We start from the raw sequence: 24,355 nt of genomic DNA, 5'->3' as shown, positions 1-24,355 counted from the left end.
TTTTAAATTACATGTTACCATGCAAATATTTTAATTCAAAGACGGGGGTAGAATCTCACATTCTAAACCTTGTAAGTCACAGTAGCTTACTTTTCCAGATGTGCAACCCAGTCAAAATTCTGTAGTTTTTGCTGCCTGTGCACTTGCTTACCAAGTCATTTTCAGGTCTTTGTCAAAGACCATGGAATCTAACTGTAGATGATTTTTTTTTTTCCTTCGTTCATGCACTAGTAATACACCAATTAAAGCTAGAAAGACTTAAGCTGATTATTTTGTTTGAAAACAAACCAAAAATATGTGTCTCAGCCAGAACATGGAAAACCAAGTTTAATTACTTTAAGATTGTTGCTGAAATTGTTTGACTGTTGCTGGCCTTTTCAGCCTTTTGAACTGTTAATCAAACACCTTAATGTTCTGACTGTAATTTAATTGAGTGCTTTTTAGTCATGCTTTTCATGATGTTTATCATCTGAGTTTTTAAAAAGTAGATTCATCATCAGTGAAAAATACGGAAGCTTCTCAAACGTCACCTTGATTATGGGGAGATAAGACTTTTATATTTCTTACGTCTTGTTTCAGGTGGTGTGCTGAAGGTGGAAATCTGATTTGCTGTGACTTTTGCCATAACGCCTTCTGTAAAAAGTGCATTTTGCGCAACTTGGGTAGAAAGGAGCTATCAACCATACTGGATGAAAATAACCAGTGGCATTGCTATAGCTGTCATCCAGAGCCTCTGTTGGACTTGGTCACTGCGTGTGACAGCGTTTTTGAAAATTTAGAACAGTTACTGCAACAAAACAAAAAAAAGACCAAAGTTGAAAGTGAAAAAAGTAAAATATACGACAATACAGTCAAATTTTCTCCAAAGAGAAATAATTCAAACTGTAATGGTGAAGAAAAAAAACTAGATGATTCGTATTCAGGTTCACTAACATATTCTTATAAAGCACTAATGGTGCCAAAAGACATGCTTAAGAAAACAAAAAAACTGGTTGAGACTACAGCAAATATGAATTCCAGCTTTGTGAGCTTTTTGAAAAAGGCTGCAGAAAATTCAGAAGTAAGCCCAGCCGTGCAACTTCGTCAGCTAAAAGCTTTTAGATCTGTCCTGGGTGACATCAAAAAAGCTCATGTGGCACTAGAAGAAGGTCTGAACCTGGAGATTCAAGCTTTGGATGTTAAAATCAAAGAGAAAAATACCAAAGAGAAAAAAACTGATGTTAGATCAGAAAAAAATGAGGTGAAGAAAGATGAAGGAAAGGAACATGCGGCATTAAAAGGGGATGACACTGTAAAGAAGCAGAAAAAAGTTGTATCAGAACAGCCTGACAATGAGCCAATGGATCAAGATGTTTCGACAGTAGAAAAAAAAGACAGCAAACGTACAAGTGGTGAAGATAAAAGGTCTGGCACAAATGAGGAACCTCAGTATGAGCCTAATAGTACAGAGGCTTTAGACATGGATATAGTGTCTGTTCCCTCATCTGTTCCTGAAGATATTTTTGAGACTCTAGAATCTGCTATGGAAATTCAGACTGCAGCGGATGAGCAAGGGAATGGAAATAGCGGAACAGATCACGAGAATCCAAATATAAAATTGACCACTCCTTTGAAAGATACCAAAGGATCTAAACTGAAAACATCAGCTAAAGGAACCAAGGAATTGATTGTGAAATTGACTCCTGTATCCCTTTCAGAGTCTCCATTTAAATCTGAAGATCAAGACAGCAGTCTGGAAAAGGGAAGCAAGGATGAAAGAACAGAAAAATGTGATTCTGTAAAGCAAAATAGTAATGCTGATAGCGAACGTTCCACAGAGAATGAAACAGTCTCACTTGCAGAGGAATCTGATCTCAGGAGATCACCCCGTGTGAAGACCACACCTCTGAGGCGCCAAGCAGACGTTAATCCTTTAACATCAAATTCAGAAGAAGATAGCAATGACACAAGTAATGAAAAACGTAAGAGAAGATCATCAAAACAATCAAGAAGGAAAAAAGATAAAAGAAACTCTTCTGACAGCGCAGCTGATGGTCCTAGGCCTAATAAACTTAGTAAATCAAAAAAGCCAGCTATAGTAGATAATAGTTCTGATTCTGATGAGATGCCAGCTGTTCTTAAAGAAGTAGCTATGATGAGTCGCAGTTCTTCAGATATTGACAGCAATAGCGAATTACCAGCGAAAGATCAGAAGACTTCAAGTGTTCTAAAAGATCAACCAGCAATGGATGAAAATGGAAAGCGGAAAAGGAAAAGTTCCAGTTCTGGGTCAGATTTAGATGCCAAAAGAGGCAAATCAGCTAAAAATTCTGCTACGGCAAAAAAGAAACGGCAGAACTATTCAGATTCTTCGAACTATGATTCTGAGTTAGAAAAAGAAATTAAACATTTGAGTAAAATTGAGTCTGCAAAAAAAGCTAAGAAAAAATACTCACGAAAAGAAGATAGTTACGATTCTTCTGAAGAAGAGCAGAGGAAGAAAGTTAGTAAGAGAAAGGTAAATCTGAAGAAACAAAGAGGTAAATCTTCTGAAGATGATGCTGCTGAAAAGTCATCTCCAGAGAAGGAGATTAATCATTCATCTGAAGATAAACAAGTTTGCGTAGGGTCAATTGCTAAGGAAAAACTAAAGAAAAACTTAAAAAAAGAAGCTTTGAAGGGTAAGCTTGATGAGTCTTCTGATGCTGAGAAGCCTTTACTGGAGAAAGAAGAGAGTAGTCCTAAAAGTGTTAAGCTAACTGAAGCTAAGAAAAACAAGGATTTTAAGAAGAAAAAGGCACAAGAAGATTCTTCTTCAGAGAGTACTGAGAAGTATGCAAAGAAGGAACACAGTTTTGATTCTTCAAAGGAGAAATTCAAAAATAAAAAAAGTTCAGAAAACAAAGAGAAGAAATCAGAAAATTTGAAACAGAAAATCTTCAAGAAAGAAGATGATTCCTCTTCTGATGTTGAAAAGTCATCTCCAGAGAAAGGAAGTTGTAATTCTTCTGAAAATGACAAGACTAAAAATGAAACAATGGTTAAAGAAAGGAAAAGGAGGAATTTAAGAGAGAAAGTACCTAAAAGAGTACAGATTGATTTATCTTCTGATGCTGACAAATCTCCCCTGAAAGAGGAGAGTTCTTCTGAAGATGCTGTGCGAAGTCAAAAACGACCTGAAGCGAAGGAAAAGAAAAAAATAAGTCAGAAAAAGAAAATTATCAAGAAAGAGCAGAATGATTCGTCCTCTTCTGATGAGGAGTCTTATGAAGACAATAAGAAAAAGATTAAAAAAGGATCCGTGAAAGAAAATAAAAGGAGTAACTTAACAGAGAAAAAGAAAATGTCAAAAAAGGTTATTGTCTCTTCCTCCTCCTCATCTGATAAGGAAGAAAATGATGAGCAGAATTCCACAGGTGATGGAAGCAGTGATGAGCAGAAAATTATGCCAGTGACTGAAAATTTAATGCTGTCTGCTGGTACAGGATTTTGTCAGTCATCAGGTGTGCAAAATATTTTTATTTACACCTATTATTAACCTATAAATTGAGGACATTTGTAAGATTTGGGTAATGTTCTAATAATACTCAAGTGAAAATATCTGTAAGAAGATAATCATACACTTAAAAGTTTGCAGCCAGTTAAGTTTTTGAATTCTGATAGAGAAGTGGCCATGTCACTTTACTGTATGGCTCATCATTGCTGGAGTAAAAGGTGGAGAGGCTTGAGAAGCTGTAGTCATAGTCTGTAATTCCAACAGATGTTTCCTTGCAACGTGGCTTTCAAAAGTGCTTGTATTCTTTTTGGCTGCTCCAGTACTGATAGCAGAAATTAGTTTTAAGTAGATACCTAGAGAATTCAAATGAATTTACAGCATATAGTTATGCAGTTGAGATGCCTCTAAAACCTGTGACATTATAAGTTACATTTAAAAAGTCACGGAGATTGTGCATCGTGTGAGCCTTGCAGCATTAAAGCGCCTGTTGTCAATTAACAGAAATGTCATCACTTGCTGTTTTCATAGGAGGTTTACTTACTATTGCTGCTCTGTTTTTTTCAAGATGAATTGCTCCTTCGTTAATGCCTAATATCTTCAGGAAGTTAAAAAAAAATAAAAATGTTCAGAACTACTGGATTTGGGTGGTTGGTTTTAGAGAACTTAAAAAGAAAGGGTAGTTTTCATGTTACCTGGACTCTGCTGATGTCTTTAAGAAGTGAATTTGCAAGAAAAAATAACCAAACTGTTTGCTGTTGATTGCTGTAACGGGGAAGTTGTTTTCTATTTGCTCATTTCTAATGATGTTTCAGAAAACTTTCTGTCTGTGACTTTACTGTAACTGTTGACTCTGGTATCTCCAAGTCATTAGTGAAGTTGCAAGTTAAAAATGATAACACTGTAATGTATTTGTGAAGACAGCAGAAGGATGGTGGTATTTTGGCTTTCAGAGAAACTCATTGTAGATAGAACCTTCTACATGTTACTGCTTAGTGCAAAATGAGATAATTTTTGTGAGGACAGTAATTTCTAGGAAGAGGGGAAAAAAAAGTACATAAAACATCTTATTCTTTTTTTTTTTCCTACCAACTTGATACCCATCTCTTCATGGGCGTTTCCTGCAGTTTAGTTGTGTGAAGTTAATTTTTGCAGCTGCCATGCAACTGCGTAGCCCTGTAGGAAAGCAAAGTGGATTAATGATATTTTACGTAATTATAGAAATAATAGTTGGACAATAAGTTTCTTACTTTGCATGTCATATGGCCTTGTACTAAGTTTGTTTTTAAGATCCTGCAATGAGGTGGGTTTAGTTAAGTCACTAGATGTATAATACTGGGATTTGCAGTTTGTTTTCCTTGACTGCTAAAATCGTGCTTCTCCAGTAATATCATTGCTGAGAGGGTTATGCAAGGATTTCTTTATGAAAGCAATTAATAATGGACCCTACTCTGACAATAACACATACACAACAGTTCTCAGCTTCGTTGGAGCATCAGATAGAGGGATAACAATGTACAAATGGGAAGAATAAGATGGTAAGGTGGGATAATTGGTAATCTGAGAGAGAACTGAGTGATTTAGTCAGAAGAGAGAATGATGAAGCTGGGGAATCTTAATTGCTGTCGTCTTAACTACCTTTTGGGTGAGTATAGAGAAGGCTGAGCCAGGTGCACAATGAAAGGATGGATGACTGTGAATGGAAGTTGCAGCAAAGAGATTTCTGATCAGATACTCTGAGAAAATTCATGTTGAAGATGATCATTGCCTGGAAGTGGTTGCCCTTTTGATCTTTGGAATCCCTGGCCTTGTGGATACTCAAAACTGGACAAGGCTGAATGAAGACTGATCTCACTGTGCAGTTAGCTCTCCTTTGAGGAGAAGTTGGAGTAGATAATATTCAGTGGTCTCTTGTAACCTTTTATGTTGTATGTTTCCATGAGAATGCAACTTTGCTGTATGATTTTAAGAGAAAGCAAACTTCCTTTCAATTTTCTTGTGATTTGATAGGCAAGTAAATAAAAGAGTCTCTCGTGTGTTTGAACAAACTCAAGTTGTTAAGTGAGGCTTAGAATCGATTTAACCAGCAGGATGATTCTTTTTATCCAGGCCTGAGTGTGAGGGACTTCTGTAATAATCTCTTAGTTTTGTCAAACATCTGGTTAGTACTAGTTTTCAGGACAGGCATATGTAAAAACAACTGGGAACAAGCCTTTTGCAGACTGATTTTGGTCTGAAGAAAATACGGAAATGATGAACGGGGGGGTTATCAGTTCATTAGAATGTTAGCATCTCTTTTTCTGAAGCTTGATATTACTAACTGAATTTGACTTACATGTGAGTCAGGAAAGAGAAAGGGGTAGGGTTTGGGAGTGTGCTAGAAACAATCTGCTATCTGAAATCCTCTCTGTTCAATTAGGGAGGTGCAGAGGAACTTAGAGGCACGTGTCATATTCTGCAATTCTTCTCCTGCTGTGTGTTGCATTTAATTGTGAGACAGTAACCATATTGTACAGCTGAGTTTTGATATTTGTAGTTCTCAAAATATGTCTTCACATATACATAAGAAGTGTACGTGCCTTGTCTTTAACACTTTGAAAAGAAAGATAGGCAAGGATTATTGTTCTCAGGTACATCTTAATGGCTACAGAGCAGCCTGGACTTTCAGTTAGTGATTTTTTGTTACAGAGCTCTTCAAATCGAGCTAATAGCTTCTTACAGTTCAACAAACAACTTATTTTTATATGGGAATTCTTGATCGTGGAGTCATAGAAGGGTTTGGGTTTGAATGGACCTTAAAGATCATCTAGTTGCCATGGGCAGGGATGCGTGCACTGTGTTATTTATTACAGGTTTTACATTTATTAAGTGTTTTTATTTCCCCTTCCTCACACAGGAGATGAGGGAGAGACTAAATCAAGAACTGTTCCAATGGAGGAGGAGGAAGATGATGATGATGACGATCCTGAGAATAGGTATGATTGCATCCATAAGGACTTAAAAAAGGTTTATATAACACACCCTAGGCGTGGGCGCAAACCGGCGCAGCGGAAGAGCAAGCAGGTTGTAAAAACCAGGACTACCTGCCTTGTAAAGACTCGCTCACAGGCTTCCAGCAAGTTTGAACAAGGGGCCAGAGAACAGAGGCCAAAATCCAGAAATGCAAAGAAAGTATTTAGAAGTGTTAACTAACACACCTTGCATAGGGTGTGTTATAAATGCACTGCACCGCTGTCCATTTTATGTTCACACTGAAAATGTGGGTATTGTCAGAAGTGTTTCATTCAGGCAGGTAAAAACCTACTTCTGAGAAATGTGAATTTCAGTTAGTTATAACATGAGTAGAAGGAAAAAATTTCTATCCGTGCAGTATGCAGTGCGAAATCTTCACATACAGAGTTTGGTTTTTAATGTTGCATAATTTGCTTTTTTTATTTGAAACACATTTTCTCAATAAAGAGAAAAAATGTATAGAAAGCACTATTTCAGATATTTGAAGCTTTTATTTAAACTGAGTTCTAATCCACTATAGAATAAATGAACTCACTAATGTGTTAGCTAAGCCCTGATTCTACAAAGAATGTGCAAAGGGGCAGCTGATATCAGAGACATCTTAATTACACGTTTTAAGTCTTGCATAAGTATTTTCAAATTTGTGGCTTATGTATTGCTTCAGTCTCAAGTTTAATAAAAGCAAATTTATGTAAGATACAGTTAGTTTATTGAGACATACTTTACCAATACTGTTGTAGTTACCAAAATTAACCTGGCTAGAAAATGTAAAAACTTCATTTCCTAACAAGTTAATGCATAACATAAAGCATTGCTCAACTGTGAGCTGGAGTTTCTTTTTTGAAGTTATTGTAGTTAGACTAAAGATTTGATCAACTAATTTTTATACAGTATTTCAGAAACTGATTTTTTTGCCATTTAGAATGTGTGGGACCAGCTTTGTAGCTTTGCACAATTTCTGACGGAGTCTTTTTCTGCTTCTGAGCCTTACTAGTTTAGAATATGGGATTCTTGTTTCACAGAGTTGTGTTTTGGTGTGTGACTGAAGTAAATTTTGAAAACACTGTTTTATATCCTTTACGCACCTCCGTTTGGCATCAAAATGTTGCTAGTAATGTAGCTCTTGCCTGTTTTCAGTCATCAAATTTAATTTTAAAGAACAATGCTTTTTAGGGTCTTGACAGCACAGGGTCATAAGCAGAACGTGTAAGCATTGGTAATACAAGTGTTTTTTTTTGTTGGTTTTTTTTTTGTTTTAAAGATGCATTAATTTCAGTCCTGTTTTAATTCTTTTTTTTTTCTTCTTTTTTTGCTTGTTTCTTAAATGTTCTTGGTTTTTTGGTTGATAACTAAGCCTACACTGTCAAAGTTCAGTGCTCACAGTACAAATGTTACTGAGTGATCTTCACTGTTAGTTTAAGAGTTAATTGATATTGAATAAATCAGAAATATCAATTTAGGTTTTAAAAATCAGTTTCTGTAATTTCTTTTAAAGATGAATCTTTGTTGAAGTTTTTATTTAGGGGATATTCTGAATATATATTTTATGAAATGGGGAGGTGTTTTGTCAATAAACAGTCTTGTCAACCTTCAGACAAGTTAACTGGTAACTGCAGTCTAATTTTACATTCAGCATGTGTTGCACTTAGCACCAAAATCAGAAAGATAAAATGTAAAAATTTGGAACAAATTTGAGAAGTAAATAGCTTGTTTTTCTGTTTACTCAACACAGAGTGTTTAAATAGTTCACCTACTATTCAGATAAGTTGCCTATTTTCTTCCAGGCCAAAGAGGGGATATAGTAACTACTGGGTATTTGTAGTGTGGGAGCTTTCATGTTTACAAGTTTCTAGTTTAGATGTTCTGTTATTTGCATACCTTTGGATGTGCATGACGTGAATATTACTAGTCTTGAAATAATTTTTTGCCAAAATGCAATATCCAAGTGGGTCATAATATGACAGACAGTGCTGTATGCTTTCATCTTATATTGTGTAATTATCTATTATTGGTCCTTCTGATCTTTTAAATGATACTGTTTAATATGTTTGCGGTAGTTTTGTTTATTAAGAAGTAAATAGTGTATTTAATGCAGAATGCCTTTAAGTATTTGATGGATGCAATAAATTTTTGTAAAACATTTTTCTTGTCCAAGCATTTAATTTAATACAACTCTGACAGCTTGAAAATAAGACTGTTTCAGCACAGTATAGTATTTAGAAGAAGTTTTGACTTTTTTAAGACGTATATGGTATTCCATCCAAGCATTAATCTCTCAGAATATGTTTTAATTGGGTCTAAATGTTCAGCAATGTATCAGCAGCCCATTTAACACAGTAATGTTAGAACGTTACTGGAAGAAAGATGGCTTTTATTAGCCACGTAGTGTCTTACTTTTTTGTCCTCATAGGCTTGTTTTGGGCAACTTTGCTTCTGCGTATTCTTAGTAGGTATTTATGAACACTACGTGTGAGTTCGTATAATCTAATTGGTAGTAGTACATCACAATGCTTAAGTAATCTCTAAAATTATGATTTAAGAAGAAAATTGGAGTGTTAGCATTGTCTCGTCAAGGTTTTTGACAAGCTCTAAGTGAGTCCATCATATTGGCACTTCAAAATTCATGACTGACAACGGTGCAAATGGTCTTATGGGTTTAATGCCACGTCAGGAGAGAGTGCACCTAGTATTCAGTTTTTACTGAAATGTCTGAAGGGGACTACTTAAGGGAGTCTTGTGCTGTTCATAAGCAGCTGCTAGGTAACTTCTCATTTGCCTCCTTATAAAAACATTTTTTCCTTTACTGAAGTTGAAAAATACATAATAACCAATTCATTTATAAATGTATATTTTCAGTGTTACTCTTTCAATGGTGTAGTATGTTTAAATCCTGATTAGAATAAATGTATATATAATTTTATATAAGAGTTCATTTTTATGTCCTGGTTGAGATTTCAGCCCCATTCTTCAAGCTCTATATAAAATTGGAAAGATCTCCTTATTACAAATCTTATGATGTGCTTAGACAAGATGCAGTGGGGGTAGGCAACATGACGTGCTCAATGTCACAGTAGCTGGCATGGTAGAAATGAATGAAACCAGGTATTCTTTGCTACCTGAACTCCTGGGCTGGAGGTCATACAGTTCCATGTTGTTCTTATTTAAAGCTTTTTGCAGTGTTCAGCTGTAAAATCTAGTTGGCAAAAGAATGTGTTTTATATCCTCAATGCAAGTACGTGCTACCTTTTGATAGTACATAGGTGTGTTGTACTTTCTGCTCTATATGGATTGCTCTGGGAGAATGGCAGTGGAGGGATTTTCACACCATCATGACTTGTTTTTCTTGGTGCTTACAGTTTCATGTTGGTACAAATGTTTAAATGTTACATCAAGGGCATTCAGTTTTCATCCCTTAGAAGCCTGGTCACTTTAGATGGTTTTACATCTTGTAATAGAAATGTGCTCGCTTACTTGGAGTGGCATATTTTAACTTTGAAACAAGTTTCAAGAGTTCAGTACTGAATTTACTTTAAATGATGTAAACTGTTCATTACATCAGTCACTTGTCAGATACATTAACAAGAGTTAATCTGTCTGGTTCTAATATTGCTTACACTTTAATTCTAATTGGATGTGCGGTTACATTAAAAGTAGGAATCATAAATCCTGTACATGTCTGAGCACTGTCTCACATTTTTTGCCAAATGCCATACCAGTAGAAAGCACAAAAGAGAATGTAGGTGCTGTCACTCAACAAATAGTTCCATTTCCTTTTGATTAAAAATAGTTGAATCTTTATCCTAGCTAAAATATATATAAAAACAAGAACTAATTCATTAACATTATACTAGATAATTAGAAAATAATAAGCTCACCCAATCTGAAGGGTTGTAGTTGATTGGTGGTTATGATGATGGTCAGTAGAGAAATAGCTGTACCTTTTGCTTATAGGTATTAGATTTTATGTCTGGGGTTTTCTCTAGGTGAATGATGTGTTCACTCTTTTTGTTTTTCTACAGTATTTCGTAAAGGTAAAGATCAAATAAAAATGCCTGTGTTCTCTTGTTAAAAACCAGTTAATCTTGTTTAAAAATAAATCAGTACATTCTTAAAAGTGTCTTGTGTGAAAGGTAAGTATCATTATCCACACTGAAGTTCTGTTATTTGCTGATATTGAGTATGATACATAGCCAAAGGCAGTGTTACAAGGCAGTACTTTCAGGACCAAATTTGAAAAATGTGCAGTTCTTCTTGGTGTTTCTGCATTTTTCTCTTCCAAAATACAACACTGGTGATACCCTTGTTTTTTAAACGAGACAAGTGTCTAAACTGATGCTGAGTTTCAGTGTTAGTTTATGTGAAAAGCTTTAAAAAAAATAAAGGAAAGCCAACCACCAGTGGTATTCCAAGCAGTTTCTATAGAAAGTCCTTTGAATCTTTAAAGAAGAAACATAATCTTAAGTTCTTAAATGAGTTATTTTTTCCTGATGCTATACATGATGTGATAATTATTTGGAGAAGAAAAAAAGAAGTCCCTTTTCAAAATCCTCTGTGTAATGCGAACACTTTCAGAAGAGAATGTTACTTATCTATGGACTTCAGTAAATTTTCTTTGGGTTCACAGTGTGATCTGTTGACATATATAGAATTAAAAGCCCACTGGTAACATTGTGTTTTAGTTAACTATTTCTTTGCAAGCCATTCCTACACAAAAAAAAGGGAGGGGGGCATGGAGGGGTGTTTAGAATGGTGGATGGTTTGTCACTCGTTGTCTTAAGTGGCTTCATGCTGTTTACCAAACCATTTTACTTCCATCTTTTAATAATAATCTACATCAGCTTTAAAAACTTTCTGCAAAACAGTGTTGTAAAAATAGAAGATAAAGGTGTGAAACGTATGGAAAATGCCTTGGGAAAATTCCTCCCTGAAAGTTGTTTTGTTTTAGAGATCTTCTATATGCTACAACATGAAATGTTCTTTAAAATCATTTTTATAGTACTACCTAAATGTAACAAGTTTAATTTTCTAATACGTAAGCAGCTGTATTTTAAGAGATCGACATTCATCTGCCAGTTCCAAGTGAAGCCTAGATTGTGGTTTTTGAATGGTTGTTCTGACTTATCAAGACTCTCCCATTCTGAACTTGTGCATGCAGTATACATTAAGTCTCCCAGAAGGCAAGACAGACCAGATCTAACCTAGGAAAAAAAGCTTTTCATTTAATATTGATAATCATGTAATGGGAAGTATAATAATTCTAATACTTACATGAGGAGGGTTTCATTCTTTCAGGACTTTTTTTTCCCTGGAAATAGGAGTTCTCAGATAAGTCCACTATTTTCCTGTCTGCTTGACACATCATTTCATACTTTCCCATGGTTGTATATATTCATATAAGGTGTTTATTTTTCTTTTTTTTATGTTGCAAGAGCATGTAAAGAAACCGTTTTTCCGTGGTAGCTTTTTGCCCATTAGCTGAAAATGTTATTGTGCTGAGATGAAAGTGGGAAGCTGTGGGGTTTGTGGAAATAAGGTGGTAATTTTCTTTTGAAGATCAAATCCCATGATGTTTGATAAACCTTTTTCATCAAAGATTTTTTAATCTTTAATAAATCTCTGTATAGACACACGCACACACATATTTACTTGTGTTATTTTCTGTATAGTTGCTGAAGGCAAGTGCTTGTAGTTGTATGAGAGATTCAGCATGGTTTTTTTCCCCTCCAGGCTCTTACTGTCAGTTCTTGAGACTCACTGTGTTACAGCAATTAATGCAGCATCTCTTTTGCTGTAGGATGGGCTCAGGCACTTAGAGTGCTAACACAGTTGAAGGCAAACTGTGTAGATGTAGGGTTTTTTAAGCCTGTGAATTAATGCATATTACTGCATTCCTTTTTCTATGTGATTAAAACACACATTCAGTGATAATTGCTTTTAAAACTGTTGCTGTTTATGTAAATGCTAACTGTGTAGATTCAATGCCTCAAGAAACTAAGGCACTTGTAATACTAGATTATGGGAGAGGAAGTGATTTGGGAATTAAGATTTTGTATTTTTGTTACAATTAGACCTTGTATATGTGCCTATTTTGGCAGAGATGAAGAGAGATAAAAATGGGGAAGAATAAAGCAGATAGACCATGAATGAAACAAAATATTTGCTTGTAAACTTTATAACTGTCTGCAGTCTTACTGTAAGGTATGAAACTTTCAAGATTCATGATAGAGATCTGCTTCCTAAAAGCAAGTTAACACAATGTATTTAACTCAAGATTTTGCTTTTATATCCTGTCTTATCACAACTTTTCATTGTGCCTTTTTTTTGTTCAGCTTTCAAACCTTTTTTGAAGTTCTGAATGGTATAGGATTACATTTATCGTTCATAGATATGTTTGAACAATGAAATACATAGTTTTTTCTGTTTTACTTCAAAGAATTGCCAAGAAAATGCTTTTAGAAGAAATCAAAGCCAATCTTTCCTCTGATGAGGATGCATCTTCTGATGAAGAATCGGATGAAGGAAAAAAGAAAACTGGAAAGCAAACTGAAAACATAGGAGATGATGGTGAGCATCAGATGCATCTGGAAAAAAAAGTGGTGCTGTAGTGCCTGTCATAATTTCAAAGGTCTCTTAAGAAAAATGATGATTGTTAAAATTTCCTCAATTTTCAACAACAACAAAATTGATGTTGCTAGTTAGTAAAGGGACAGAGGATGTGATCATGACTGTCATCTCTTGTACTCTTCTGACAGTCTTGGGTTTTGTCTTTCAGTTTTAAGTATTCTGATTTTGTAACCAGTTCAGAAGTCCTAGGGTTTTATGAGGAATAATCTGTGAAGAACAGTAAGACATGCAAATGAATAATTCAGCTAACAGCTATAGTCATTGCAACAGCTGGTGCAAATGTACAGGCACTGTAAAATATTTAATGTTTGAGAGAACAACTCTATGTTGTCAGATACCTTTTTGAAATAATGCAGAAATAAGCTTAAGTGCATTCTGATTGTAATTCTTACCAAATTTAAGAAAAGGAAGACCAGTGTGCATATTGTACTAACTTTTTTTTTTTGTATCTCTGACAGAAGAGAATGAAAAAGAAGATAATTCTGAATCGAATTCAGAGGAAGAGGACTCAAAGAAGCCCAGATACAGACACAGACTGCTGAGGCACAGACTGACAGTGAGTGACGGAGAATCTGGTGAAGAAAAGAAGGGGAAACCTAAAGAAACAAAAGAAGGAAAGCGCAGAAATAGAAGGAAAGGTATATAATCCAAACATTTTTGTCACTGAGTACCTAGTTCTATAGTACAAGCCCAAAGCAGGTCAAAATGTTGATCTGAAACTCTGTAATTTTAAAGTCTCAGTGCAAGCTTCCTTGCATATTAAGTCTAGAATTCTCTTTTCTGTGTTTTTCTGTGTAAATAGCTCTATTTAGAATAAATGACTGTGGGAGGTTACATCTGTCTTCACTACTGTATCCTCTCAATTGGATTAATCTTTTTGAGTCTTAGAATGTTCATTTCAAATACCAGAGTGAAACCTAGTAACTCTAATTTGTGAAAACTTAGTGTTTCCCTTTATATAATTTCTCTTTTTTCCCTGGATTGTGAATAGGCCCATGCATCATCAACATTTTCTCCATGCTGGAGTTTAAATGTTGCAAGCTTTAGCTGAACAGTAGATGGCACTATGAAATTATACCTGTCTTAGCTTTCTTCTTTCCTTTGTTGCATGTGAGAACAAAGGATATCAACCCCTAGCACTTAATTGTTTTGAGCAGAGGAGCTGATGGAATGGTAAAAGTAAATGCTTGCTTCCACACTGGTCATTGTAAATGTTGACAGTGGTTCATGGCACTAGAACTAACGTTGCATATTGAAGATGTACTTTTCACTTTCTAATATTGCTCTACCGGAAGCATTTCTTTCTTCAGCATTTTTTAGCTTAAGTCTTGTGAATTAGTCCCAAGTAGAACAATTCAACTTCTTCCACCTCACAATCTCTTGTCCTGTAGTATTATGTTTCACTAAGTATGTAGAAGCAATCTTTTTTTAAGTCTTGTGGCCCCTAAAAGTTTAGCTTTCTACTGTGTTCAAAGTTGAACTAAATTAAAAAGTTGCTAAATAGCATGCTGATTTTAATTACTTATGAATGCCAGAACTAACTCCTAAAAGTAGTTATGGAAATATTACCTAATGCTGCTGCTTTAGGTATATTTGTAATTGTATTTTGAGTCCTTTTTATGCCTGCATTACCTGAAGATCTTCAACCCATAAACACAGCAATCTAATTGCGTATGTTGGTAGTAAATTGTTCTTTTTGCGTGAATTGTGGATTGTGATTATAAAGCGATATCTGAAACACTGGAAACAAAAGCTTTTTATTTAACTGAAGCTTATCTTTTGTTCTGTCAACTTCTTTCTGTTCCCCATCACTCATTATCTTTGAAATGTGAAGCTTTCCAATATAATGCTATCTGTCATTTGCTCGTAAGCTATGCTTAGGTGTGTTAACATAAAAAGAATTTAAGTCTTGCTGGCAAAACATGCCACCCATCAGGGCTCAGTGCTTATGTGGTTTCTACTCTATTATTATTATTATTACAATTATTATTATTACTGTTGCTTCTCAGTATGTGAGGTGGGTCCCATAGTGCCTGATACGAACTTTTGTATTGCTTGTTGCTCTTGAATGCTTGTTGTACAATTAGAAAATATGTAATGTTGCTTGCTTACTTTGTAATAATATTCAATATGAAATCCTACTTCACTTTTAAAGTGAGCAGCGATGATTCAAATGACTCAGAGTTCCATGAATCTGCAGTTAGTGAAGAAGTCAGTGAGTCTGAAGATGACCAACGTCCAAGAACAAGGTATGCAAAGACTTAACAGTGCTTATGTTAAGTTCGGGTTTTGGTTTATGTTTTTCAGTAGTGCCGTCTAGGCAGTGAGATTGTAAAATGTGAAGGCTTCTGGTGATTTATGTGACTTTGGATCAGTTTTTAAAACCTTTGATACATCTTTGTTATCTGCTAATTGACTTTGCAGCAAACGTAACCATTCTGCATTTGTACTGCAGTGTGTGGTATAGGGCAGTTTGATGAGGCAGTAGGAAGAATGTTCGGGAAAAAATGGGCATTTTTGTGCTAGTTACGTTGATCATGGAATGGTGGGTTGCAGCAGCAAACTGATGCTTTGTGACTGAAGTTCTTCAAAGTTGTCTGGAAAAGTCTGTTACTATGTGTGTCCAGTGAGATAAGGGGGAGGAGAGCATTTGGAAGAGAAACTGACTGCGCAGAAGGAGTGTGTATTCTTACATAGCAGTGTAGTTCCTGTAATTGTATGTTGTTGTCTGTCAGTGAGGCAGTCAGTTACCATTATGTGTCAGTAAGATTCCTATTTTTTTATAGGTCTGCCAAGAAAGCTGAGGCAGAAGAAAATCAGCGCAGTTACAAACAGAAAAAGAAACGAAGACGTATAAAAGTTCCAGATGATTCTTCAAGTGAAAACAACAATAAGGTAGTATATTGTGCTTTGAATTAATAGTTGGGGAAAGGAGTTCCTTTTTTTCATGTCAACTGATTTAGGGACTTGGGTATCTCAAATTTCTCTGTGCAAAGTACAGTAAAAAATTATAACTTCTCTCAGTGATAAGTACGTTAAAATTTGTAAAATGGCATCACTATGGACAGAAAAAAAAACATGGTTAACTGAACCCATTTCCTGTTTAGATGTTGATTAAAATATATATGTTTTAAATGGACAATATATTTTGAGTAAATGGAATTTCTAAAATTAAACATAGAAGATGGCAAAAATGTAGGCTCTGCTGAACTGATTTAGCACCACTAGAGCAGCAAAACAGTTATTTGTTAACTCATTGTTTAATATTGTATGATAACAGTATCTTCAATACTGCTTTTGCACAGCTGGGCTTCTCTTTAATATCTCAGAATACATTATAGTTAAGGTGGCACTTCTTTGCATACAGACTACCTGATTTAAAAAAAAAAAAAAAAGCAACCACAATATCTTTTTTTCCTATGAACTAAAATCCACCAGTGTGTATAAAAATTTCTGAGGGCTTAATTGAAAATCAAGGATTTGATGGTCTGTCATAACTTTCTTGTTAAGACTTTATTTATTTAATTTGAAATAGAGTAATTCTGAAGATGAGGAAAACGATGATTCAAAATCTCCTGGAAAAGGCAGAAAGAAAATTAGGAAGATTATTAAAGATGATAAGCTTAGAACAGAGACACAAAATGCACTTAAAGAGGAAGAAGAAAGAAGAAAACGTATAGCAGAAAGAGAACGGGAGAGAGAGAAGTTGAGAGAGGTATGTTCTCTTTTTATTGTAAAATGGTAGGAGGTTGAATTGATGATGATGTTCAAGATGTCATATTTCTAGCTTAATTTGGTAAGTAATTTTAAAAATGGTCGTTTCTAGCCTTGTAAGCTACCTGTAGTTTGCAGCTTAACATTGGTGACTTTTATTCAAGGCTGCTGAGATCTTTTGAAAGCTGTTTCAATTGCCTGTTGCTTCACTTTCCATGGGGGAAAAGCCATCTCCCAAAGTAAGCTAATGATGCATGGTAAAGAATTAAAGATTTCTCTTAATTAATGACTTCCATTTTTGCTAAAGTTAGTGACTGCCAAATGCTTGACATTATTCACGTGTGAAGCATTCCCGTGATGCACTATTTCTGATTTTAGGTGATAGAGATAGAAGATGCTTCACCTTTGAAATGTCCCATTACAACTAAGCTGGTTTTAGATGAAGATGAAGAAACAAAAGAACCATTAGTGCAGGTTCACAGGAGTATAGTTACCAGACTGAAACCACACCAAGTAGATGGTAAGAAAAAAAGATTTAAAACACTTGTAAAATTCTTTTTTAATTTTATTTTTATTCTGGCTGAATATTTTACACAAGCTGAATTTAGAATAATAGAAACTTCTTGGCAGGCAAATGCTAGAATGTCATGTTTAATGTTGTGCTTTTGGAAGATCTGAACAAAATTAAATGAACACCAATTCATAGTTATATTTTACAGGTAAAGTCCTAAAAATTTGAAGTTGGAAGGGCCCTTATTATTATGTAATTCTGTGCACTGAGGTAGAATCAGATATAAGTATACCATTCTGTTGAGGATTTTGCCTATTTGATTTTCATAATTTTCAATGAGATTTAAAAACCTCACAATGTTTTCCTGGCTTTCTCATCAGGAATATTTTTCCTAATACCTGATATATATCTTGACTGCATTTTCTGTTTTTTGGGTTGTTTTTTTGTTTTTTTGTTTTTTTTGTGATTTAATGAAGACAAGGAGAATGACCGATCAAGATTTTATCAATCACCCAATTCTGTTAATTTAAATCTTCCTTCAAGTTCATAATATGCACTATTTCCATTTCAGTAAGAACCTCTTGTACTTAGTTCGGCTCTTAAAGGGAGGTGCTCTGAACCAGACACAACAGAGTTGAAGATTCATCAGTTCTAAGTATAGCATGGGAGAATGCAACTCCCCAGTGTATAAGCAGCAAAGAACAAAGAAAATCACCCAGTAGACCCTTTTTTTTATTTAGAATTACATTTTCTATCCTTTTTCAGCTGTCACTGTTCTTTCTTCATTCTTCCCTTTTTAAGTATAAAGCTGTACATATGATTTGTTTTGATTTAAATTTCTTCTTGCTGATTACCAAGATCATGTTAGTCTTTCTGCGATGCCCTTGCCAGTGCTGTTCTATTTCCTCTTTTCTCCCTGTACTCAAGGTTGAAGTAATCTGCAGTCTTCACAACAGTATTTTTTAATCCAGTTGTATCATCAGCAGAAACTGAGTGTAATTGATTTCAAGGCAAAACTCATCTCAGACACTATCTAGTTGACAGAAATGGATCAGTAATCACCCCAACAATTGCTTTTGTGAGAGAGATGATCTTGCAGTGATCACTCTTACCAACTGAACTTTAATAAAGTGAATGTTTAATGAGAAAATTTTCAAAAATTTTATTCAGGTGTTCAGTTCATGTGGGATTGCTGTTGTGAATCTGTTAAAAAGACAAAGACATCTCCTGGTTCTGGATGCATTCTTGCTCACTGTATGGGTCTGGGGAAGACATTACAGGTAAGAAACAAAAGTCTTGCTTTCTGGTTTGTAGCTTTTAAAAGCTGATACGTCAAAAGGCAATTTTAATGGCTTTCAGAACATAGTGAAAACATATTATTATTTCCTTGGCAGTGACTTGAAGAGGGCTGTTGGAGGATAAATGTTTTGTAGAAAGGTTTTCAAGAAGCAGCTATGTTTGGTAGTATGTAGTTGTGCAAGTTCTGATCAACACTTGTGCTTCTGCTTTAAAAACAACCCCCAGGATTAAATAATTGCTGAGGTTCACTTGAGAAGTTCATGTGTATTTGTAAGTGATGCGAAGCTTACTTGCAGCTCCATATATCAAAATAAAGCTAATAGGAGACAGGTTTTAGAGAACTATGTTTCTAAGTCAGCTTAATAACCTTAAACCTGTTTTGTTCTTTACAGTCATTCCCATTCATGGCCTACTCTTCAAATTGTTTGTTTTTTTTTTTTCCTTTGTTGTTTTTTGGACTTATTTGCTGCATTGATGAAGTAGGAGTCTATCATTTGGGATTTTTAATTATTCTTTTTGTTTAATGCTGGACTCTTAGCATCTGTATTCAGATTCTTTGTGATTTAATATCAAAAGTACTTTGTTACAATCTGGAGTCTTCTGGATTGGAGAAGGGGAGTGTTGGTTTGTTTTTTATGTCACTAATGTACATTTGTATTTTTGGATTGTTGTGCATCACAAACGATATAAGACTACAAATTTTCACTGCCTTGGCAGTAAACCATACAGTATATTTTCAATCCTTTTTGTCACTTGTTAATTTCTTTTCTTTGGCTTCAGAGCTCTTGGCTTTCTGAGATCTTCCGTTTCAAGCTCCCATTGTCATTTCAGCACGTATTCCTTCTCTTTTACACCATTGAGGACTGCTTTTTAAAAGTCTTTCTAATAGACTACTGTAGCATATTTTTTAAAAAGGATTTAAAAGTTGGCTTATCTGCCATGTTAAAAAGTTACATGGTGAACAGATTCCCATTTCTATTAAGTCCATAAAACCAGAACCTCAATCCTCATCTTAAAATATTTCTTCCGAAATTGATCACCCAAGCATTTGCTCTAAAACAGTGCTTGTAGGCTCTTTTTCTTGGGTCTCTTTTGACCATTGCAGATGTTGAGTTACCTTGACCTTCAAAAGAGAGAAAAAATCAAAAGCAATTTTCTTGAATTCTCTGCATCTCAATCCCCTTTTAGAGGAATAAGGAGTGCTTACTTTTCTGTTTTCTTATTTCCATGTATCTATCTTCATAATGAAAATTATGGGTTTGCATTTAGCGTCATTACAAGTACTATGAGCAGAGGACTGGTGAGTTGCTTTTCTTGCTGCTCTGCTGCCAATTTGTGCCCAAGAATTTCTTTAGCAAAAGTCAGTTGACAGAAGAACTTCTCCCTTTTATTCTGGGAAGAGAAGTGAGAATTTTTGAGAACTCTGAAGAAGAAAGAAGCTTTAACAGTCTTACCTACGCTTAGAGAGGCTGAATCCCTATATACATAGGTGCAAAGGAGTGCGCCCTTAACATTTGCCTTCAGAAAAGAATCTTCTTTGCGTCTCCTGACCTACTGGAAGGTGGCCATTAGTATTTCTTCCCAGAAAAATCTGCTATTTACTATTAGACTAAGATCGCTGTTGATAGAAAGCAGAGCCACTTTTGAACTTCCTGTCATTGACCTTCACTGATTCAGTACTTCCTCACTTCTGGAGATGGGAGATATACCCTTATCAGGATATCTGGCTTCTGAAATGAGTTACTGTGAACCTTTTTGAATCATGAGAAAACTAATTTACTGCTTCTGAAGATATAGGAATTGATCAGAATTGATTTCGACGTGAATTCAGTCAGGACCTTTCTTTGCCAGGAGCATTTCTTATCTGTAACATCATTTGACAGGATATGCCAAGTGCTCTGGTGAGTTTGTGAGTGGCAAGTCTAGATGATGGAGCAGGCAGCACTTGTACAATGCCTCATTCTAAATTCTCTCTTCAAATGTGCCAAATTTAGGTGCACTTCAGTCATTCTCTGGAGTGCAGTCTCTTTAGCGTGCTGATGATGGTTCTCAAAGAGGTTATTTTTTTCCTACAGTGAGGATGGGATCCTCAAAGCGTCTGTGAGGAAATGCCATTTCACCATCCTCTTCCATCTTGATCTGTTGTGGTGAAAGCTTCCCCCATTGGGTTGGGAAGCCCTATCACCTGACCTGAAGGCTCCAGATCTGTTCATTCATAGAGAGGTCAGTATATCAATGTACCGGAATTCCAAGCTGTATGAAAGATTTTTGTGCCATAGCTGGTTTCATAATCCACAGGTGACAGCAGTCAGTAATAGGACCTTGTTAGTAACTCCCCAAACAAAATGCTGTAAGATGCTGTTGCTGGTCAGCTGATCATTGATATATTTATATTTGGTATGAGGTCTGTAGTTGCTCTTTGCCTTACTAGTTGATATTTGGCGTAGTCAGCATATGAAAACGCTGCTGGACAACAGACTTGTCTTGGCTAGACTTGATGTCCTCCATTAGTTTTAAGTGAGACTGAGATGTGCTCCAAGACAAAATCTTCAGCGAGAATCTAGCAGGCAGGATCTGTTACTCTTTGCTAGAATTAGCTATGTCTTGATGGGTCAGGTGTATTCCTGATTCCTGTGTCTTCCCTCTAATCCATTACTCAAGATGGATTCTTCCATTCCTATGTCTGCAGTGGATTCTTTTAGGATTCTTCAACAAATGGAGCTAAGTAGGAAATATCTATTCCTGCCATACTCTAATTGGTACAAATTTTATTTAAGGCTTGTTGATCCTGAAAAACCTTTTTTCGTGACCTGAGAATTACAGGATATAGTTACAGAGCACTTAGGGTAGCTCCCTGAGATGCTTTAGATTCCTTGAATTCTTCCATAGAGAAGGAAATCGAAGGAGGCTTGGCGTTAGTGTTACTATTTTTAATTTTATTTTTAGCTGTTTATTTATTTGAGTAATATGAAGCCATAGATGAACAGAGAAACTGCATTCATTCCCTGTATGTACTGCTTAGGTCTAGCAAGCAGCAGTCTTGATTGTCTGTGGTGCACAACATCTGGGCAGTGCGTATTTTAAGTACTCCAGCTGCAGTGTATTTTACTTCACTCTTCTAATAAGAACTGAGGCAATGGACCTCAACTGTTGACAATCCAGGAGCCTGTAGAAGCGGATGTTTGCTTTGAAGAGCGTATTTTTGCATGCTTGATTCTGATTTAGACGTAGTTATGTAGGAGTTAGATTATACTTTATACTGGAGATTTTCAAAATACAGCAGAATAGAAGAACTTTCAGAGTAGCAATCCAATCTAGATTGCTTTGTAATTTAGGCTTTATGTACTGTATACCGTATACAGTAAATCGTTTGAAATATATCATGGTAGAAGTTACTTTTATATGTGATCATGACAGTCTTTTTGTCTGTAACTTCTTGATAACTGAAAAAAGCCACGGCTATCAATGATTTATCAAGCGTTTTTGTGGTTCCTTTTTGTACTTTCAGTAGTCATTTCTTATGTGAATATTTTCCAGTCCTACTGTACTCAATAATGGCATTTATAGTTTTGCACTTAAGAACTCCATCAAAGATAGGTTTTAAGCAGATTTTGTAAACTGCAGAGAAGACAGATAATAAATGATTAGGGAAATGAAACAGTTAGGGACTTGCTGACTTGCTGGTTCTTAGAGGTGTAGGACTTGTGGTAAGTCTTCATGGGAAGTTTCTTTCTGCATCTGAACATAAAATGCTTTTATATTGGTTGTAAAACCACTGATAATTCTTTTGACATGGGAGCATCTAAAAACAGTTACGTGTGCAGTGCTTCAGCAAGTCATGCAGTTTGATGCAGTGTATTAAATGAGAGTTATACTGAGTTTTGATCCAGGAAGAACTTGCAGGATGTTCTACAGCTGTTGGCTACAGGGCAGCTGTCACCATTAAAAGGGCGATCTGAGAGCTTTTAGCTGCTTTGGGATCACTTTCTGTTTTGCGCCGGCTTTTTTACATGCTACCCCCAGTCCTATCTTTATTTGCTACTCCTTAAAAACAGGCAGCCCAACAGAAGTATTCTGGAGTGGCATCAAAAGTTGTTTTTTTTTTTTTTTTCTAAGTCTTAAGAAAGGATTGTCATCTGTCAGGTAGGCTTTGTATGGTGTGAATATTTGGAAAGTATTTCAGTAACCTGCTTTAGAATTCATTCCTGATTTTGCTACCAGGGTTTAATCCTGGAAAACCTGATAAATGCAGTGCAGAATTTGCCCTACGTTGGAAAAACTGCTAAAAACATAAGACTGAAGGTCACTTTTAAGAAATTTAATACAGTTATGCAGTCCAAAGAAGTAAATTTATTTAAGATTTGGGGTGAGTATTGGGAGAATGCCTATATATTGCCTAATAAAGCGTTATAATTTATGAAAATGATTGATGAAATGTAAAGGGGGGAGGGATTCTTGAGGAATGGTTTATGTTTACAAATAATTCAGTTATACAAGTTGAAACTTATATCACTATAAAAAGAACTTAAGCAGCCATGTAACACAAAAGCAGTAAGTGTATAAGGTTGGAATACATATATATTAGATTTTAAGCAGCAAGTTGTTTAACAAACAGAAATTGTTTATGAATAAGGTCACTGTTGGGAAGTTTCACATGAAATGTGAAAATATGTATATGCTTGTTTGTTTCTTTCTTGTCCTCCCGTGCTCAGTGTTTCATTTATTATTTTATTTGTTGTTCCCCTGGCAGGTAGTGAGCTTTCTGCACACAGTCTTGCTATGTGACAAGCTGAATTTCCGGACGGCTCTTGTAGTGTGTCCCCTGAACACTGCCTTGAACTGGTTGAATGAGTTTGAAAAATGGCAGGAAGGTTTAGAAGACGATGAGAAATTAGAGGTATTTTAAGGCTTAAAAAGAGTTCTTAAAGTTGAAATAGCCGAGTGTTTTACATAATTGGGAAGCTCCACCACTAAAATACAGGCTAAGGAATGTACTTTAACTATGTGAAAAATTTACTTGCATGAATACCTTAGGTATTTAAGTTACACCACTGCTCTGGAATTTTAAGAGAAACTCAAGCATGTTTTTCCTACTCTGAAAGGTCTGTGAATTAGCAACTGTGAAACGCCCTCAAGAGAGAAGCTATATGCTGCAGCGTTGGCAAGATGAAGGAGGTGTGATGATAATAGGCTATGAGATGTATCGTAATCTTGCACAAGGCAGGAATGTGAAGAGTAGAAAACTGAAAGAAATATTTAATAAAGCTTTAGTAGATCCAGGTAAGTGGAAAATTAATGCAATTATGCATTTTATCTACTGTGTTTTCAGATTGGAGTACATGAGCTAAATAAACATGCGTTATACACGACATGACTAAGATCACAATAGTTTGGTTATCTCTAGTTGCCCTTTAATGAGTTATGGAAGTGGTTGTTGAGAAAATACCCCATGTCCTTTGTAAATAGACTGTAATGGTCTTTCTGTTAGTGCAATATGGAAACAACCATGGGAATGTATTGCAAGTGTGAACTGCTGGTTATGTTAATCTGCAAGTTTGTTAGAACCATAAAACTGCTTTGTCCTCACTAGAATTCCACAGTTAATGGAGTATCTACTCATGAAGAATGGTTGAAAATATACCGCAGAAATGTGAACAAACAAGTATTATTTAAGTGCTAATTAATTCCAGATGAAGGTGGTTTGTTTTTTTTTTGTTTGTTTG

General features: G+C 35.5%; 1 protein-coding gene across 3 annotated transcripts in view; it reads left to right on the top strand.

Moving 5' to 3' along the window:
* The window catches only part of ATRX (ATRX chromatin remodeler), a 76,015-nt gene that overhangs the window by 22,340 nt on the left and 29,320 nt on the right, over positions 1-24,355 (top strand). For all 3 annotated transcript variants that reach the window (XM_085230962.1, XM_085230961.1, XM_085230964.1), the window contains 11 exons: positions 580-3,482; positions 6,369-6,447; positions 12,918-13,048; positions 13,567-13,746; positions 15,264-15,357; positions 15,895-16,003; positions 16,644-16,823; positions 17,201-17,342; positions 18,504-18,613; positions 23,383-23,529; positions 23,735-23,912. In XM_085230962.1, the coding sequence (XP_085087088.1) occupies positions 580-3,482; positions 6,369-6,447; positions 12,918-13,048; positions 13,567-13,746; positions 15,264-15,357; positions 15,895-16,003; positions 16,644-16,823; positions 17,201-17,342; positions 18,504-18,613; positions 23,383-23,529; positions 23,735-23,912 (4,253 nt within the window). The remainder of the gene's footprint in view (positions 1-579; positions 3,483-6,368; positions 6,448-12,917; positions 13,049-13,566; positions 13,747-15,263; positions 15,358-15,894; positions 16,004-16,643; positions 16,824-17,200; positions 17,343-18,503; positions 18,614-23,382; positions 23,530-23,734; positions 23,913-24,355) is intronic.

This window comes from Meleagris gallopavo, chromosome 9, assembly GCF_905368555.1.
Source record: "Meleagris gallopavo chromosome 9, MGAL_WU_HG_1.1, whole genome shotgun sequence".
Classification (NCBI taxonomy): domain Eukaryota; kingdom Metazoa; phylum Chordata; class Aves; order Galliformes; family Phasianidae; genus Meleagris; species Meleagris gallopavo.
This window is presented reverse-complemented; position numbering and strand designations above follow the sequence as displayed.